The 21,031-nt window shown below is 43.8% G+C and overlaps 1 protein-coding gene across 1 annotated transcript in view; it reads left to right on the top strand.

Moving 5' to 3' along the window:
- Positions 1–21,031, top strand: part of DENND5B (DENN domain containing 5B) — a 181,663-nt gene that overhangs the window by 93,224 nt on the left and 67,408 nt on the right. Inside the window, exons 7-9 of the mRNA XM_038768489.1 lie at positions 2,232–2,382; positions 11,139–11,232; positions 19,700–19,831. Of these exons, the coding sequence (XP_038624417.1) occupies positions 2,232–2,382; positions 11,139–11,232; positions 19,700–19,831 (377 nt within the window). The remainder of the gene's footprint in view (positions 1–2,231; positions 2,383–11,138; positions 11,233–19,699; positions 19,832–21,031) is intronic.

Raw genomic sequence — 21,031 nt, 5'->3', positions numbered from 1 at the left:
TGGGGGAGATGAAATGCAGATTCCCGGAATAAAGGAACATTCATTCATTCAATCGTATTTATTGAGCGCTTACTGTGTGCAGAGCACTGTACTAAGCGCTTGGGAAGTCCAAGTTGGCAACATATAGAGACGGTCCCTACCCAACAGTGGGCTCACAGTCTAGAAGGGGGAGACAGAGAACAAAACAAAACATATTAACAAAATAAAATAAATAGAATAAATATGTACAAGTAAAATAGATTACTGTCCCCCAGATCTTAGGCCTATCTGATGTCCTGGGTTGTTTGGGGTTTAACAACAAAATGTTAAATAGGCGGTGTCTTTCAGCTCAGCTCGTATTTGTCTTTCAGAGCATGGTCACCGTCAGCTCCACCATTTTTAAAAGCTTGCCCACAGGTGCACTTTAATGCCTGCTTTGTTTAGTTTTTCATAGCACTAATAATAATAATTGTGGTAGTTGTTAAGTGCTTTCTATGTGTCAAACACTGTTCTAAGCACAGGGGAACATACAAGATAATCAGTTCAGCCATAGTCCTGGTCCCAAATAGGGCTCACCGTCTAAGCCGAAAGGAAAACAGTGATTGAATCCCCATTTTGCAGATGTGGGAACTGAGGCACAGAGAAATTAAGTGACTTCCCAAGGTCCCACAGCAAGCATGCAGCAGAGTCAGGATTAGAACCCAGGTCCTCAGACTCCCAGGCCCTTGCTCTTTCCATTTGGCCCCACCACTCCTCCATCCTCCAAGAGAAGCAGCGTGGCTCAGTGGAAAGAGCCCGGGATTTGGAGTCAGAGGTCGTGGGTTCAAATCCCGGCTCTGCCACTTGTCAGCTGTGTGACTTTGGGCAAGTCACTTCACTTCTCTGGGCCTCAGTTCCCTCATCTGTAAAATGGGGATGAAGACTGTGAGCCCCCTGTGGGACAACCTGATCACCTTGTATCTCCCTCAGTGCTTAGAACAGTGCTTTGCACATAGTAAGCGCTTAATAAATGCTATCATTATTATTATTATTATCATTATCCTAGGAACACTAACAAATCAGCCATATATGTACATAACAGAGTAATAACTGGGGAGAATGATGTAATAGATTGCCCACAGTGAATGCACTAATTGTTGCTAGATCCCTTGCAACAAGGAGCTTAGAAAGGTTCATTTTTAACCCAGCGTATTGTCATATTTTCCTTGACACATCAAGCTTCTTTACAGGTGGATCGTGGACCATATTTAGCATCCCGTTCCTGCTCTAACCATTGGGGAACTCCCTCAAGCTAGAGTCCTGGACTAGTTCAACCACTGCAAATCTAGCCTTTCTTTTTTGTATGCCCTGTTCTCCTTCCTCCTTAGATTACAAGCCCAGTGTGGGCTGGAGTCTGTGACCTGATTATCTTGTATCTCCCCCAGCCCTTAGAACAAGCGCTTGACACGTTATAAGTGTTTAACAAATACAATCATTATTAATAATAATAATAATAATGATGATGATGGTATTTATTAAGCGCTTACTATGTGCCAAGCACCGTTCTAAGCACTGGGGAGATGCAAGGTGATCAGGTTGTCCCACGTGGGGTTCACAGTCTTAATCCTCATTTTACAGATGAGGGAACTGAGGCACAGAGAAGTTAAGTGACTTGCCCAAAGTCACACAGCTGACAATTGGAGGGGCTGGGATTTGAACTTTCAATCCCTCTGGTCCGCTCTTGCCAGATGCCGGAAACACAGCAAAAAAAATATGAATAAATAACCGGACGGTGGTATTCGTCACAAACGTCCTCTTTGAAATGGGCACTGTGCCGTTCCCAAAGTCCGAGGTAGAATTCCTTGCTGTGATGACGGGTGCTGGTACATATTTATTCTATTTATTTTATTTTGTTAATATGTTTTGTTTTCTTCTAGACTGTGAGCCCACTGTTGGGTAGGGACCGTCTCTATATATTGCCAACTTGTACTTCCCAAGCACTTAGTACAGTGCTCTGCACACAGTAAGCGCCCAATAAATACGATTGATTGATTGATTGATTGTTTTGTTGTCTGTCTCCCCCTTCTAGACTGTGAGCCTGCTGTTGGGTCGGGACCGTCTCTGTACGTTGCCAACTTGTACTTCCCAAGCGCTCAGTACAGTGCTCTGCACACAGCAAGCGCTCAATAAATACGATTGGATGAAAGGGTAGGTGTATTCTGGAAGCTTGAGTTAATGCCGTTTCTCTGACGGGCTCTACGTTTTATTTCCAGGTCAGTCGATTGAGCAGCGGCTGAGGAAGATGGATCACACTGCCATCCACCCTCATTTGCTTGACATGAAGATCGGTCAAGGCAAATACGAGCAGGGGTTCTTCCCCAAATTGCAGTCGGATGTCCTGGCGACGGGACCGACTAATAATAAGTACGTACCCTGTTCAGCAAGTCCGCAAGCTGACGGAAACCTACGGGTAAAGAAAGCAGGGGAGAGACTGTCTGGTGGACTTAGGGAGGCAGCGTGGCTCAGGGGAAAGAGCCCGGGCTTGGGAGGCAGAGGTCATGGGTTCAAATCCCGGCTCCGCCGCTTGTTAGCTGTGTAACTTTGGGCAAGTCGCTTCACTTCTCTGGGCCTCAGTTTCCTCATCTGGAAATGGGGATGAAATAATTATTTTGTTGATATGTTTTGTTTTGTTGTCTTGTTTTGTTGTTTTTGTACAAGTTCTAACTCGTACTTCCCAAGCGCTTAGTACAGTGCTCTGCACACAGTAAGCGCTCAATAAATATGATTGGTTGATTGGTTGATTGATTGTCTGTCTCCCCCTTCTAGACTGTGAGCCCACTGTTGGGTAGGGACCGTCTCTATATGTTGCCAACTTGTACTTCCCAAGCGCTTAGTACAGTGCTCTGCACACAGTAAGCGTTCAATAAATACTATTGAATGAATGAATGAATTGTGAGCCTCACATGGGACAACCTGATCACCTTGTATCCTCCCCAGCGCTTAGAACAGTGCATTGCACATAGCGCTTAAATACCAAAACTACTATTATTAACCTTGGGAAGCAGAGTGGCCTAGTGGACAGAGCCCGGGCCTGGGAGTTAGAAGGACCTGGGTTCTAATCCCGGCTCTGCCCCTTGTCTGCTGGGTGACCTTGGGCAAGTCACTTAACTTCTCTGGGCCTCAGTTACATCATCTGGAAAGTGGGGATTAAGACTGTGAGCCTCTTATGGGACAAGGGACCTGAGTAGCTTGTATTTACCCCAGCGCTTAGCACATTTTGTGGCACATAGTAAGCGCTTAACAAACACCATAGAAAAGAAGCCATACTCTATTTATTTATTTATTTTACTTGTACATATCTATTCTATTTATTTTATTTTGTTAATATGTTTTGTTTTCTCTGTCTCCCCCTTCTAGACTGTGAGCCCACTGTTGGGTAGGGACCATCTCTATATGTTGCCAACTTGTACTTCCCAAGCGCTTAGTACAGTGCTGTGCACACAGTAAGCGCTCAATAAATACAACTGATTGATTGATTGATTGTCCCTTTGGATCAGTCAATTAATCAGTGGCATTTATTGAGCACCTATTATGTGCAGAGCACTGTTCTAAGCGCTGGGAGAGTACAGTTTAACAAGAGTTGGTAGACACATTCTCTGCCCATAACAAACTTACAGTCTAGAGGGGGACACAGACATTAATAAGACATTCAGAAAGAAAATTAAACCTTACAGTTGGGCTTAAAAACATAGATCCTTTTGAGGGTTGAAGGGTTCCTATTTTTTTTAACTATCCTTTTTCAGATAACATTCAGTTTAGAAGAATGAAGCTTTTAATGGCTCCGGTCAGGAATGAATGTTAATGTTGTTCAACAGAAGATTAGAAAAATTCTACTACTATCTTTCTCTCCGTGCAAACCTATTGGTTGAGGGCCCACAGTGAATTCATCAGGCTAAAAAATAGAGACATAATAATTAATAGTTATGGGATTTGTTAAGGGCTTACTTTGTGCCAAGGACTGTACTAAGCGCTGGGGTGGAAACAAGCAAATCAGGTTGGGCACAATCCCTTGTCCCATGTGGGGTTCACAGTCTCAGTCCCCATTTTGCAGATGAGGTAACTGAAGCACAGAGAAGTTAAGTGACTTGCCCAAAGTCACACAGCTGACAAGTGCTTTGCACATAGTAAGCGCTTAACAAATGGCAATTAAAAAAAAGAGTGGCAGAGCAGAATTAGAACCCAGGACCTTCTGAATCCGACGCCCATACTCTATCCACTACGCCATGGTGCTTCAGAGGTAGTGATGAACCCTGCCAAGAAACCTCATTGTTCCCAATCAATTATATAGTTTTGGACCTAAAGTATGGAATGAGAATTAGGCAATGACTCTCCCCCGTTTCAAAGCTGTATTGAAGACACATCTCCTTCAAGAGTCCTTTCCCTTCCCTCTTTTTCTTTGCTCATATCTACCCCAGCGCTTAGTACAGTGCCTGGCACACAGTAAGCACTTAATAAATGCCATTTAAAAAGGAGTTCACAGTCTAGAGGGCAAGAGAGGCATTAATATAAAACAAAAATCAGCTAATACTGCTCATTTGAGCAGTCCTGCTGGGGCCACCTCAAATCAGAACCCTCTGGTTTGGGTCGGACTGTATGAGCAGCTTGGCTTCGTGGAAAGAGCTGGGTCTTGGGAATCAGAGGACCTGGGTTCCAATTTCATTCATTCATTCATTCAGTCGTATTTATTGAGCACTTACTGTATGCAGAGCACTGTACTAAGCATTTGGGAAGTACAAGTCAGCAACATATCTAATCCCGACTCCACCACTTAATAATAGTGATAATAATTATTGGTTAAGTGATTTCAGAGAAGCAGCGTGGCTCAGTGGAAAAAGCATGGGCTTTGGAGTCAGAGGTCATGGGTTCAAATCCCGGCTCGGCCACTTGCCACTTAAAGGTCAAGTCACTTAACTTCTCTGGGCCTCAGTTCCCTCATCTGTAAAATGGGGATTAAGACTGTGAGCCCCCTGTGGGACAACCTGATCACCTTGTAACCTCCCCAGCACTTAGAACAGTGCTTTGCACATAGTAAGCGCTTAATAGATGCCATTATTATTATTTCTATGTTCCAAATCCTGTACTTCGCTATGAGGTAGATTGAAGATAATCAGAGCCCACATGAGGGTCCCAGTCTAAGTAGGAGGGAGAACAAGTATTGACTCCCCATTCTGCAGATGAGGGAACTGAGGCCCAGAGAAGTGAAGCGACTTGCTTCACAAGTGACTTAATTTCTCTGTGCCACAGTTCCCTCATCTGTAAAATGGGGATTAAGACTGTGAACGCTGTGTGGGACAGGAACTGTGGCCAACCCGATTATCTTATATCTCACCCAACGAGTAACCACTTAGCATTCATTCATTCATTCAATTGTATTTATTGAGCGCTTACTGTGTGCAGAGCACTGTACTAAGCGCTTGGGAAGTACAAATTGGCAAATACCAGAACAAAAAACAAACCAAACAAAACCCTCCCTAATGCTGAAGAGGGTCTCAGAGCTGGGAACTGGAAGGAAGCAATGGCTTTATACTGACAGATCCTCGACCACCACAAAGTTGTTCCCTCAGACCTCCCTGACTGGAGGCTGGAGGGAGTGTCCATTTCCAAAATGACTTCAGAGGGCTAGTGCTCATTTTTTGAGCTGGACTCCCAGACTTTCTCATCCCAAGTCTCTGACAAGACAGTCTTCATCCCCATTTTACTGTTGAGGGAACTGAGGCACGGAGAAGTGAAGTGACTTATTTTGTATCAAGCACTACTTATTCATTTATTCAATCAGTATTTACTGAGCGCTTACTGTATGCAGAGTATTGTATTAAGGGCTTGGAAAAGTACAATGCAACAATAAACGGACACATTCCCTGCCCACAACGAGCTTACAGTCTTGAAGGGAGGGGAGACAGACATAAATTAGAGAAGTGCTGTGGGGCTGGATTGGGGGAAGAACAAAGGGAGCAAGTCAGGATGACGCAGAAGGGAGTGGGAGAAGAGGAAAGGGGGGCTTAGTCAGGGAAGGCCTCTTGGAGGAAATGGGCCTTCAATAAGGCTTTGAAGGGATGGCGGATTTGAGGAGGGAGGGGGTTCCAGGCCAGTGGCAGGACGTGGGCCACGGGTTGGCAGTGAGACCGAAGCCCAGTGAGAAGATTAACATTAAAGGAGTGAAGTGTGTTGGCTGGGTTGTAGTAGGAGAGTAGCAGAGGTAAGGTAGGAGGGGGCAAGGTGATTGAATCCTTTAAATCTCGTGGTGAGAAGTTTTTGTTCGATGCAGAGGTGGGTGGGCAACGGCTGGAGTTTTTGAGGAGTTCCAAGTGCTGGGCTAGATCCTTTTTTGGGTAGAGATTGTCTCTATCTGTTGCCAAATGGTACTTTCCAACCTGTTAGTACAGTGCTCTGCACACAGTAAGGCTCAATAAATGCGATTGAATGAAGTTAATCAGGTTGGGCACAGTCCCTATCCCACATGGGCCTCACCATCTAAGTAGGGGGGGAGAACAGGGATTTTATCCCCATTCTGTAGTTGAGGAAACTGAGGCACAGAGAAGTGACGTGACTTTCTCAAGGTCACACAGAAGGCAAGTGGTGGAATGGGGATTAGAACCTAGGTCATCTGGTTCCCAGGCCCGGGCTTTATCCACTAGGCCACGCTGCTTCCCTACATTTATCTTTCCACATTTACCTTTGCCTTTGGAAAAACGGGAATTGGGAGGTGAAAGAAACCCGGATTTCCTGAAAACCCTAATCTTCCCAGAGATCTTCCTTTAGAAGGAAATGGCTTTAGAAACTCCATCAGGGTATAATGAAGATAGCATGGCCTCTCTGTGGGATACATTTCTGTAGCCACGTGGCAAGGTGACATTTATCAGCAGAATTTTTCTTGTTGATTATGCAATCCTGTGGGATGGTAATGATGGTCACTGGTATAGTTAAGGAGTTTGCCTTGTACTCCTAAACCCAGCCAATTAACGACTGGGTTGTAGTCACTGGCTTGAGGTTGTCACCTGTATATATGTATATATGGTTGTACATATTTATTACTCTATTTATTTATTTATTTATTTATTTTACTTTTACATATCTAACCTATTTATTTTATTTTGTTGGTATGTTTGGTTTTCTTCCCTGTCTCCCCCTTTTAGACTGTGAGCCCACTGTTGGGTAGGGACTGTCTCTATGTGTTGCCAATTTGCACTTCCCAAGCGCTTAGTACAGTGCTCTGCACACAGTAAGCGCTCAATAAATATGATTGATGATGATGATGATAATAATAATAATAATAATAATGGCATTTGTTAAGTGCTTACTATGTGCAAAGCTCTGTTCTAAGTACTGGGAAGGTCACAAGGTGATCAGGTTGTCCCACGGGGGGCTCACAGTCTTCATCCCCATTTTACAGATGAGGTAACTGAGGCACAGAGAAGTTAAGTGACTTGCCCAAAGTCACACAGCTGACAATTGGCGGAGCTGGGATTGGAACCCACGACCTCTGAGTCCAAAGCTCGTCTCTTTCCACTGAGCCACGCTGCTTCTCGATATCCTAAACAAAGAAAATGCAAATGTGACAAGAAATAGTGACCTTTTGGGAGAGAAACAAAAAGGATGTGTGCCATTTGCTATAATGACCTTTTCATAGTGATTAGATTAGCGCAGGCTTTGTCAAGAAAATACCACTTCATTCGTAATCCTTTCTCCATTAGGTATGCAGTATATCTGAATTTTTCATTAATTGTGTCGTTAGAAGACCATTAATTTTAATTGAGATTTCATTTTCTCTTTGACATTGAGGTCTTCCAGTTATGCCCCTGGCTCTCTCCCTGTTTAGAAACTCCTGATTATTTCTACATCACATTCCAGGAGATGCGAAAAGAACTATTCTCTTCTGAAAATTTTGATGAATTGTTAGAGGAAATCCTTTATGATGCTTGTTTACAGTGAGCAGGATTTCAATATGTGACCATATTTCATCTCTATCTTAAGTAATGTTCATTTATGATAGTAATTTACCGGACAAAGAAATATTTATTATTCATTCATTCAATCATATTTATTGAACTCTCACTGTGTGCCAAGCACTGTACTAAGCACTTGGGAGAGCATACAGTAACAACAGACACATTCCTGCCCTCAGTGAGCTGTCAGTCTAGAGGGAGAGACAGACATTAATATAAATCAATACATAAATTACAGAAATATATACGCAGATATACACGTATATGTTGTGGGGTTGTGCGGGAGGATGAATGAAAGAGCAAGTAAGAGCGATGCAGAAGGGAGTGGGGGAAGAGGAAAAGGGGGGCTTAGTCAGGGAAGGCTTCTTGGAGGAGGTGGGCCTTCACTAAGGTTTTGAAGTGGGAGAGAGCATTTATCTGTCTGATAGGAGGAGGGAGGGTATTCCAGGCCGGAGGCAGGACTTCCCCACAGCACCTGTATATCTGTATATATGTTTGTACATATTTATTACTCTATTTATTTATTTATTTTACTTGTACATCTCTATTCTATTTATTTTATTTTGTTAATATGTTTGGTTTTGTTCTCTGTCTCCCCCTTCTAGACTGTGAGCCCACTGTTGGGTAGGGACTGTCTCTGTATGTTGCCAGCTTGTACTTCCCAAGCACTTAGTACAGTGCTCTGCACACAGTAAGCATTCAATAAATATGATTGATTGATTGACTTGGGTGAGGGGTTGACAGCAAGACAGGCGAGATGGAGGCCCAGTGAGAAGGTCATTATTACCTAATAGAAATGCATGTGCATTGATCGCTTAACAGTCTAAGTGCTTATTCTTGTTTTTAAAGTAAGTGTAGTAAACTGATTGCGCCCAGAGGATGAATGAATTCCGTCTGTTGAGCTCTCCCTTGAATTTGCCGGCTTCGTAACTTCCGCACTCCTAAAAGAAATGGGTTGTGTTTCTTTCCCCCTAGACTGTAAGCTCATTATGGGCAGGGAATGTGTCTGCTAATTCTGTTGGATTGTGGTCTCCCAAGCAGGTAGTGCTTTGCACATAGTAAGCACTTAATAAATGCCATTATTATAGTATAGTGCTCTGCACATAGTAATATTAATAATAATAATTGTGGTATTTGTTAAGTAATAATAATAATGGCATTTATTAAGCACTTACTATGTGCAAAGCACTGTTCTGAGCGCTGGGGAGGTTACAAAGTGATCAGGTTGTCCCACGGGGGGCTCACAGTCTTGGTGTCAACTAGCTAGGTGCCAAGCACTCTTCTAAGCACCAGGAAAGATATAGGATAATCAAGGTAGACACTGTCCCTGTCCCATGTGGGGCTCAGAGTCTCAATCCCCATTTTATAGAAGAGGTAACTGAGGCACAGAGAAGCGAAGTGACTTGCCTAACGTCACACAGCAGACAAGTGGCAGAATCGGGGTTAGAATCCAGGTCCTCTGAGTCCCAGGCCTGTGCTCTTTCCACTAGGCCACGCTGCTTCGATTGTAAGCACTCAATAAATTTGACTGGCGGATTGATTGATTTCCCTGTTTGTTCTCCTGCTCCCAACTCACTAGCGGCTCAGATGCCACGTCTCTTAGTTTATCTTTGGATCGATAGCTGGCTCATTCTCCTTCTGTTCACACTGGGTGTTTCAGACTTGTTTTCTCAGTCTTGATGACAAAGAAATAGGTATTTTTTATGCTCCTCTTACCTGCCTCTCCGGCACCCTAAATCTTGATAGTTGACCTTACCCCCCAAAACCCTTTTTTCCATCTTAATGCCTTTGATAGAGACCGGCATGTTGCTGCTGTCCTCTTCAACATTGTAAATCAGTTGGTCAGTCGTATTTATTGAGCGCTTACTGTTTGCAGAGCACTGTACCAAGCGCTGGAGAGGGTACAAGAGAGAAGCAGCATGGCTTAATGGAAGAGGCACGGGCTTGGGAGTCAGAGGACATGGGTTCTAATTCCGGCTCTGTCATTTGCCTGCTGTGTGACCTTGGACAAGCCACTTAACTTCTCTGTGCCTCAGATACCTCATCTGTAAAATGAGGATTAAGACTGTGAGCCCCGCGCAGGGCAACCTGATTACCTTGTATCTACCCCAGCGCTTAGAACAGTGTCTGGCACATAGTAAGCGCTTAACAAATACCATAATTATTATTATTACTATACAAGACTAAACAGACACATTCCCTGCCCGTGCCATTGCTCCTTTCGTGTTCTGAAGAGATGGTAGAAACAGGTGTATCTGGCAGTCAGAAAATCTTTGAGTCAATCGATCATTCAATCACATTCATCAAGCGTTTACTGCGTGTAGAGCACTGTACTAAGCCCTTGGGAGAGTACAGTATAACAATAAACAGACACATTCCCTGCCCACAAGGAGCTTACAGTCTAGAAGCGGAGACAGACATTAATAATTGTCGGTTTGGTTTTTTGTAATGGTTTTGTTGAGCGCTTACTATGTGCCAGGCGCTGTACTTAGCACTGGAGTAGTTACAATTTAGGTTGGACACAGTCCCTGTCACACGTGGGCCTCTCAGGCTTAATCCCATTTGACAGGTATGGTAACGTAGGCCCAGAGAAGTGAAGTGACTTGTCCAAGGTCACACAGCAAACACAGCAGAGCCGGGATCTGAACCCAGGTCCTTCCGACTCCCAGGCCTGGGCTCTATCCATTAGGCCATAATCGTTGACTTAATTCCCCATGTCTGACCCCTCCCTCTAGACTGTAAGCTCATTGTGGACAGGGAATGTGTCTGTTTATTGCTGTATTGTACTCTCCCAAGCGCTTAGTCCAGTGCTCTGCACACAGTAAGCACTCGATAAATATGAGTGAATGATCTGATGATGAGAAGCAGCGTGGCTCAGTGGAAAGAGCTCGGGCTTTGGAGTCAGAGGTCATGGGTTCAAATCCTGGCTCTGCCAACTGTCAGCTGTGTGACTTTGGGCAAGTCACTTCACTTCTCTGGGTCTCAGTTACTTCATCTGGAAAATGGGGGTTAAAACGGTGAGCCCCCCGTGGGACAACCTGATCACCTTGTAACCTCACCAGCGCTTAGAACAGTGCTTTGCGCATAGTAAGCGCTTAACAAATGCCATCATTATTATTATTATCTGGAGTCCCTGCTCGGTTCTAACGTGGACGTTCTTTTGTCCCGCCGTTTCAGTCGCTGGGTGAGCCGGAATGCCACCGCTCAACGGAGAAAAGATCGTCTCCGCCAACACTCGGAGCATATCGGATTAGACAACGACCTGAGGGAGGTAAGACCGGTCAGCCTAAACCTTGAGCCCCGGATTCAACCTGCCCAGAGTCCTGACCATCCGCAGTATTGGCATGACGCATCATTATGCGACGTGAAACAGAAATTCAGGGCACGTAAAGATGCCGGCACGCTTGCAGTTTGGCTTGAACGGAGGACGAGATGTGTTCTTTCGAGAAGCAGGGTTTTTTTTGTTTTTTTTTTAATAGCATTTATTAAGCACTTACTATGTGCAAAGCACTGTTCTAAGTGCTGGGGAGATTGCAAGGTGATCAGGTTGTCCCACGTGGGGCTCACAGTCTTCATCCCTATTTACAGATGGGGTAACTGAGGCACTGAGAAGTGAAGTGACTTACACAAGGTCACACAGCAGACCTGTGGCAGAGCCGGGATTCGAACCCATGACCTGTGACTCCAAAGCCCGGGCTCTTTCCGCTGACCCACGCTGCTTCTCTAGTTAAAATGTTTAGCGTGATCCGTAGGTCTTGGCTGCTCTGGAGGGTGATTCCTTCTGGTTTCCTTTTCAGGATTTCAACTGCTTGGTATGAAAGGGAACAGTTTACATTGACAATAAACCACTTATATAGGAGCATCAGTTTTCAATTTTGCAGACAGACCAGAGAGGCCCACTCGTTTCTAAAACATAGTGTGTATCTCCTCGTTCTTGTTCCTGTTTTTCAGGGCCTCTCCCTAGAATTTTTTCCCAAAGAACCGTCCTTATCATTTTTTTTTTCACAAAAATCATGACCTCCACGCTTTATTTGTACAGTTTACATTTTCTCTTTTGATACCAATAACTGAATAATTTGATGGAGATTTCCATTTGCAGTTGTTAAAAAGTGCCTTTGGCCCCTTAACTAACTTTAAAAATCATATGTGTAATAATAAAACTACTTGTAGTTTACATGTACATAAATACTTGTGCATATCTATTCTATTTTATTTTGTTAGTATGTTTGATTTTGTTCTCTGTCTCCCCCTTCTAGACTGTGAGCCCGCTGTTGGGTAAGGACTGTCTCTATGTGTTGCCGACTTGTACTTCCAAAGCACTTAGTACAGTGCTCTGCACATAGTAAGCGTTCAATACATACGATTGATTGATTGATTGATTAATAAAGCAAAAGTCGTTATTACCATTTTTTATTAATGCAATCATACAGATATTATTTGAAGCATTGTCTTGTGAACCTCAGAGTAGCTTGTTCAAAGCTTTTTTTTTTAACGTTTGTGGTACTTTATTTACCTTTTCCCCCTCTCATTTTGCTTTGAATCATCTGCATGCTTGTTTTGCTTGTCTCTTCCTTTTTCTCTCTCCCTTGCTCTTCCTCTGTCTCTCTTTCTCTCTCGCCCCCCACTCTTTCTGGCTCCTTATCCCTACCTCCTCTTAGCCTTCCAAGGAATTGTTGATCTGTCAGAATTCCATGGCATTCTGGGAGTGGGATCAGGGGCTACCACCTCCTACACGACTTCCAAAAAAATCCTTCTCTGAGTGCTCCCTGGTATGTTTTTCAGCCAGAAGCTGCTTTTGCGAGATGTAGCGGGTGGAATCCTTGTCTTTGGTGTCATTGGAATCTCTCCTGCTTTAGGAATCTGGCTGGATATGCCCCCCACAGGACTGACCTCACAGCTTTCCAAATAGAGACGAATCCGCTGTCCCTTCCTTTGCTGTCTCCTTTCTGTTGTCTGTCAGCATGGTATTCACCGCTAACAGTGATCTTTACTGAAATGACTCGCAGTTTTTGCCCTGGGCTTAGTTTCAACATTCTGAAAATGTTAGATCAGACCTTTTTTGCTTTCAGACTTTAATTGACTTAAATGCCCTGGGAGGGATCAATTCATCTACTTTTGAGAGCAGCTTTTTTATCATAAAGATCAATTTCAGCCTCTGAAGCCAGTGACTTTGCCAGAGAGAGATCATCAAACTTACAGAAGCCTCACAGCGGGAAGATGCTACCAATCAGTCAGTCGTATCTCTTGAGCGCTTACCGTATGCAGAGCATTGTACCAAGCGCTTGGGAGAGTAAAATAAAAAAAAAACAAACAATTTCTTCCCATAGCGGGCTTACAGTCTAGAGGGCATTCTGTTTATTCAGTGAAGCAGCATGGCTTAATGGAAAGAGCCCGGGGTTGGGAGTCAGAGGTCGTGAGTTCTAATTCTAGCTCCGCCACTTGTCAGCTGTGTGACTTTGGGCAAGTCACTTCACTTCTCTGTGCCTCAGTTACCTCATCTGCAGAATGGGGATTAAGACTGTGAGTCCCATGTGGGACAACTTGATAACCTTGTATCTACCCCGGTCCTTAGAACAGTGTTTGGCACAAAGTAAGCACTTAATAAATACCATTATTATTATTATTATTATTTATTGCTGTAGTGTACTTTCCCAAGCATTTAGTACAGTGCTCTGCGCACAGTAAGCGCTCAATAAATGTGATTGAATGAATGAATGAAAGTTCTGGGAATTTTCTTGACCTGCTGAGTGGCAAAAGGAGGATCCTGTCATCAGCTTTTCCTCAGTTAAGGAAGCGTTAGGGATTTCAAAATCAGTCCTTCCCACGACCCAGCACTCTCCCTCTTTAAATGTCTGTTTTTCTTTCAGGAAGGAACACCTTTTCATTAGGTTAGTAGTGGTATCCTTTTGGGCCAACTTGCACGATAGAGAGATTTAGACTTCAAGTAGCCGTTCAATTTACAGCTCACATTACAAAATGAACAAAGCGATTATGATTTAATTAGAATGTGGGTGGGAGTAGGGGTGGTTTTCAAAATAGCTCTAACACCTCAGTAGGGTTTTGGCGGCTCAGAGCAGCCCATCACCACCACAGGAAAAACAACTCAAGTGCATGCACCTCTGATGGTGGGAAGGCCTAATTAAACATCCTATGGCTTTGGCCTAATAGCTGATCAGTCATCGATCAATCAGTCGTAGGTTTTTGAGTACCTACAGAGTGCAAAATGAAACACAAGTTGTCTAGTGGTTAGAGCATGGGCCTAGGAGACGAAAGACCCGGTTTCTAATGCCGGCTCCGCCACTCGTCTGCTGGATGACCTTGGGCAAGTCTCTTCTCGTCTCTGGGCTTCTTTTCCCTCATCTGCCTGTTCTTCCTCCTTCTTAGACTGTGAGTTCACTGCACTGTCAGCTTCTGGACGGGGCGGGGATCATGTCTTGCTTCTGTGATACACCTCCAAGTATTTAGCACAGAGCTTTGCACTTAGTAGGCACTCAGTAAATTCCATCAACGAAGAATGGTAATCCTAAGATAGCCAAACATCTCCTGTAAGGTTAGCTGAAATGGAGCAATCGTAGAAAGGTGGACAGAAGAAAAATATTAGGCACAATGAAAAAAAGTCAAACTGTTTGTCACAGCTGTGGACAGTTGGAAGCAGCTTGGCCTTGTAATATTAATAATCATTATTACAGTATTTATTAAGGGCTTACTATGTGCCAGGCATTGTACTAAGGGCTGAGGTGGTTACAAGCAAATTGGGTTGGACACGGTCCCTGTCCCATGTGGGGCTCACAGTCTCAATCCCCATTTTATGGATGAGGGAACTGAGGCCCAGTGAAGTGATGTTCCCGGGGTCATAAAGCAGACAAGTGGCGGAGCTGGGATTAGAACCCATGACCTCCTGATTCCCAGGCCCGTGTTCTAGGCACCATGCCACACTGCTTCTCAACATGGCCTAGTGGAACACGCATGGCTCTGGAAGTTACAGGACTAGGTTTTAATCCCCTGCCACTTAATAATAATAATGATGACATTTATTAAGCGCTTACTATGTGCAAAGCACTGCTGTAAGCGCTGGGGAGATTACACGGTGAACAGTTTGTCCCACGTGGGGATCACAGTCTTCATCCCCATTTTACAGATGAGGTAACAGAGGCCCAGGGAAGTGAAGTGACTTGCCCAAAGTCACACAGCTGGCAAATGGCAGAGCCGGGTTTTGAACCCATGACCTCTGATTCCAAAGCCTGGGCTTTTTCCACTGAGCCACGCTGCTTCTCACTTGCTTTCCATGTGACCTTGGGCAAGTCACTCAACTTCCCTGTGCTTCAATTCCCTCAACTATCAAGCAGGGATTCAGTACCTGTCCTCCCTCCAACTAGGGACAATGAAGCCCCAAGTGGGAGAGGGGCTGTGTCCAACCTGATTAATTTGTATCTACCCCAGGGCTTAGAATGGCGCTTGACACCTAATAAGTGCTTAATAAATACCATTAAAAACCTTGCATGCATCCCTCAGAAATGGGGTAAAGATCTTTTTACTTTTCTTATGGAATCGCACTATATCTCAGGCATGGGGAAGATACAAGATAATCAGGTTGGACGCGTTCCATGTGACGTAACAGAGGCAGTCTGGCGTACAGTGCCTGGCACGTAGTAAGCGCTTAACAAATGCGATTAAAAAAAACTGCAGGCATCATGTTCTGTCACAGTAGGTACATGGTGTTGGAACAGCATTGCCTAAAACTCTCACTGCATTTTAGTCAAAATACATAGAGAAAAATACACATCAAGGAATAACTGAACATTTAGGATTTCTTAGTTTCATAGTCATCAGATATATATTTGTGTTTTTATAATGGTAACAATTATGGTACTTGTTAGGAACTTACTATGTGCCAAGCACTGTTCTAAGCGCCAGAGTGGATACAAGTCAGTCAGGTTGGACACAGTCCCTGTCCCACATGGGGTTCCTACTGTTAATCCTCATTTTGACTGTGAGCCCACTGTTGGGTAGGGACTCTCTCTATATGTTGCCAATTTGTACTTCCCAAGCACTTAGTACAGTGCTCTGCACACAGTAAGCACTCAATAAATATGATTGATGATTTTGCAGGTGAGGTAACTGAGGCCCAGAGTAGTTAAGTGACTTGCCCGAGGTCACACAGCAGATCGGTGGCCAAACCAGGATGAGAACCCAGTTCCTTTCGATTCCCAGGCCCAAGCTCTATCCACTAAACCACGCTGCTTAGAACTATTTGTATTAATAAATAAAGAGAATGTGGTGTGTAATGACAAGGCCCAGTCCATCCTATATAATTTCATTTAAAACAAACCTATAAATGCAACTAGTTTCCATCATAAATCTTGTCTTGTGCCGTCGAGTCATTTCCGACCCATAGCGACCCCACGGACGCATCTCTCCCAAAACGCCCCGCTCTCCATCTGCCATCGTTCCAGTGGTGGATCCACAGAATTTTCTTGGTCAAAATCCAGAAGTGGTTGACCATTGCTGCCTTCTGCGTGATCATTCATTCAGTCATTCAGTCGTATTTATTGAATGCTTACTGTGTGCAGAGCGCTGTACTGAGTGCTTGGAAAGTACAATATAGCAACAGATAGAGAATCCCTACCCAACAACGGGCTCACAGTCTAGAAAGTCAACTCGAGTCTCCACCCTTGATTCTCCCATGCCGCTGCTGCCCAGCATGGGGGAGTTTTGACTTGTAGCAGATTTCTTGCCACTCACTAGCCACTGGCCAAGCTAGGAATGGAATGGGTAGGCCTCTACTTCCCTCTCCCTCCCATAGCCGAGACTGGTAGGGTACTGGAAACTCTCCAGCTTCACAGCTGAAAATCACAAATCATTGAATCAAAATATCCTAGCTAATAGCTCGTGGTAGACCTGGTAACTCAGAGTCCCTCATTATAGCTACTTTTTGATTTTGCTCACTTCCGAGGCAAATATGTTTCCTCCTAGTCCCAAGAGTAACCAGTCATTCATTTTAGTCTTTGCAGTAGCGCCAGGAAATGGAAGAATGCTCTTTTGCCGGTTAATGTTCAGAATACATTGATATCTGGTGTTTTCCTAAATGATCAAATGACCATTCCTGTTACAAATTTTGATAGATAAAAAACAAATAAGGAAACAGTGACTCACAACTTTCATTCATTCGTTCATTCAATCCTATTTATTGAGCGCTTACTGTGTGCAGAGCACTGGACTGAGTGCTTGGGAAGTACAAGTTGGCAACATATAGAGAGGGTCCCTACCCAGCAACGGGCTCACAGTCTAGAATGGGGAGACAGACAACAAAACAAAACGTGGACAGGTGTCAAGTCATCAGAATAAATAGAAGTAAAACTAGATGCACATCATTAACAAAATAAATAGAATAGTAAATATGTACAAGTAAAATAGAGTGATAAATCTGTACAAACATATATACAAGTGCTGTGGGGAGGGGAAGGAGGTACGGCAGGGGGGATGGGGAGGAGGAGAGGAAAAAGGGAGCTCAGTGTGGGAAGGCCTCCTGGAGGAGGTGAGCTCTCAGTAGGGCTTTGAAGGGAGGATCATAATAACCCTATTTTTCCTACCTATTACCAAGAGGAAATATATCCTGAGTTTCAGTACTTTAAGCACTTTTCCTTTCAGTTTAGACGCCTGAATTTCACACATTTAATTTCCCCAGGGGTGGCAATTACTACTCTTGTGTCCCTGTCCCCTCTCCTTTCAGGGTGAAGAAATAAAAGGGATAAATGGGGAGGAGGAAATCAGGTGGGAGCCAGGACAGCCTAAAGCATTTAAAAGTCCTTTTTAAGTTTAATTAATTAAATTTTATTAATTACTATTCCCTTCAGTTGAAAGTTGGTCAGCAGTGAGGAGCTAGACTTTCTGGCTTGGCCATTCCCAAAATAACTCATAATAATAATAATTAATAATAATAATGATAAATGGCATTTGTTAAGTGCCTGCTCTGTGCCAGGCACTGTACTAAGCACTGGGGTGGATACAAGTAAATCAAGTTGGATGAGGTCCCTGACCCACATGGGGCTCACAGTTTTAATCCCCATTTTACAGATGAGAGAACTGAGGCTCAGAGAAGTGAAGTGACTTGCCCAAGGCCACACAGCAGACAAGTGGCAGAGCCAGGATTAGAACCCATTACCTTCTGACTCCCGGGCCCAGGCTTTTTCCACTAGGCCATTAGAAGCAGCGTGGCTTAGTGGAAAGACCATGGGCTTTGGAGTCAGAGGTCATGGGTTCAAATCCTGACTCCACAAATTGTCAGCTGTGTGACTTTGGGCAAGTCACTAACTTCTCTGTGCCTCAGTTACCTCACCTGTAAAATGGGGATTAAGACTGTGAGCCCCGCGGGGGACAACCTGATCACCTTGTAACCTCCCCAGTGCTTAGAACAGTGCTTTGCACATAGTAAGCGCTTAATAAATGCCATTATTATTATTATTATTATTATTATTATTATTATTGAGCCTTTGAGCCCACTGTTGGGTAGGGGACTGTCTCTCTATGTTGCCAACTTGTACTTCCCAAGCGCTTAGTACAGTGCTCTGCACACAGTAAGCGCTCAATAAATACGATTGATTGATTAAGTGACTTGCCCAAAGTCACACAGCTGACAGTTGGCAGAGCCAGGATTTGAACCCATGACCACTGTCTCCAAAGCCCGGGCTCTTTCCACTGAGCCACGCTGCTTCTCAGCGACCTTTTAGACTGTGAGCCCACTGTTGGGTAGGGACTGTCTCTATGTGTTGCCAACTTGTACTTCCCAAGCGCTTAGTACAGTGCTCTGCACACAGTAAGCGCTCAATAAATACGATTGATGATGATGATGATTATCATTATTATTCCCTAAGGAAGGAATTTGTCATTAGGATTATGACAATTTGATCGATTAACTCAGATGTCTACCAACTCTGTTGTACTCTCCTAAGTGTACTCTGTATACAGTAAGGAACTCAGTCATATTTTTTGAGAGTGTACTGTGTGCAGATCACTGTACTAAGCACTTGGGAGAGTACAGTACAGCAGTAAACAGACACATTCCCTGCCCACAACAAATTTACAGTCTAGAGGGGAAGACAGACATTAATATAAATAAATTGCAGACATAGTAAATAAATTACAGATATAAATGCCATCAATTGATTGATTGATTGATTGATTGGAACGATGTGAAGGATTCTAGTTTTTGAGAAAAATAGTACACTAGAAATGCCCAGAAATTGATACGGCATTTTTCAACCTAGAAATTCAAAGATGTTGCTTACATATTCTTTTATCCTCGAAATATGATCATGTAGGAATTTGCAGCGGGGTAAAAATGCTGCTCTCTTTCTCCGTTCTAAAGGTTTTCTGAGAATGAAGTGAAATGTGTAAAAAAGGACTTAAGTGCCTATCAGGAAAGATGCTAAATAGATTAAATCCAGGATACAATACGTCCCTCTATAAGAGCGTTCAAACCATATATTTTTGTGGAGAATTTTGTTTGCCCAACCAGCACTTAGCTCTAGCAGGGAATATTAGGGGATTTGCGTCTGTCATTGTGGAAATAATGAAGTGCCTTGGCTTCTTTGTGCTTAAAACGAGCTAATTTCCTGCTGCACATATAATTACACTTTTGGCATCTGTTTGCTACCACCACACTATTTGCCTGGGACTAAGAAGATCGGAAGAGTTTCTGTTTTCCATGAATTTATAATGCGAGTTCTCTTTGTGTTTAGAAATATATGCAGGAGGCGAGAAGTTTGGGAAAAAATCTGAGGCAACCGAAGTTGTCAGACCTTTCTCCAGCTGTAATTGCCCAAACCAACTGCAAATTCGTGGAGGGTTTACTGAAAGAATGCAGAATGAAGGTAAGTGGAGTGTGGAGTGTATGCGCTCAGTATAGTGTATAATATAGTGCATGCTCTCAGTGTTTTGCTGTCTCACGTTCTTTGATATTCAGTCAGCACCCATAAGAAAACAACTCTCAAGTGTCTGCAAGTGGCAGCTCAGAGTTTTGGGGGTTTTTTTCTTTGTTCGTTTTTTACTGGTATTCGTTAAGTGCTTACTATGTGTCAGGCACTGTATTAAGCACTGGGATAGATACAAGCTAAAAAGGTCAGACACTGTCCGTGCTCCAAATGGGGCTCACAGTCCTAATCCCTATTTTCCAGATGAGGTAACTGAAGCCCTGCAAAGTGAAGTGACTTGGCCAAGGTCCCACAGCCGACACGTTGCAGAGCTGGGATTAGAAGCCTCTGACTCCCAGGCTTCTCTCATAAACAAAATCCTTAATACAGAAATCTAATTTTAGACTACACTGTTTTCGTCTTCTCCTCCTCCTCCTCTTCTGCTTTTCCTTCTCCTCCTCCTCTTTTCAGGAGCATCTGTGAGGTACCAGGATTGTCAGGATTTGGATTTCTTCTCCTTGTCCTCTGCCCATTCCCAGGGAAAGATGGGGAGACCGAAAGCTTGCTGTGGGCAGGGAACGTGTCTACCAACTCATTGCATTGTAAACTCTCCCAAGCAGTCAGTCAGTCATATTTATTGAGCGCTTACTATGTGCAGGGTATCGTACTAAGAGCTTGGGAGAGTACAGTCTGAGTTGGTAAATGTGTTCACTGTCCACAATGAGCTTACATCAAGGAGGGATAAAAACATTAATATAAATAAATAATCAATCATTCGTATTTATTGGGCACTTACTGTGTGCCAAATACTGTACTAAGCACTTGGGAGAGGACAATATAACGGAGTTGTTAGACACACTCCCCGCCCACAACGAGGGTGAATAAAGTGGAGAGGCGACATAGATGATACGATTAAGACCCGTTGTTGGGTAGGGGCCGTCTCTATATGGTGCCGACTTGTATTTCCCAAGCGGTTAGTACAGTGCTGTGCACACAGTAAGCGCTCAATAAATGTGACTGAATGAATGAATGAATGAAATTTGGGACTTTTAGGAGGGGTGGGGGGAACAAATTTGAGGGGGAAGGGAATTCTGTGCAGGGGAAAGGAAGTTTGGAGCTAGAAGAGTCTCGAGCAAGGTACAGTTAAGTTACTTTGGGAGG

Source organism: Tachyglossus aculeatus, chromosome 2 (genome assembly GCF_015852505.1).
Source record: "Tachyglossus aculeatus isolate mTacAcu1 chromosome 2, mTacAcu1.pri, whole genome shotgun sequence".
In the NCBI taxonomy this organism is placed as follows: domain Eukaryota; kingdom Metazoa; phylum Chordata; class Mammalia; order Monotremata; family Tachyglossidae; genus Tachyglossus; species Tachyglossus aculeatus.
This window is presented reverse-complemented; position numbering and strand designations above follow the sequence as displayed.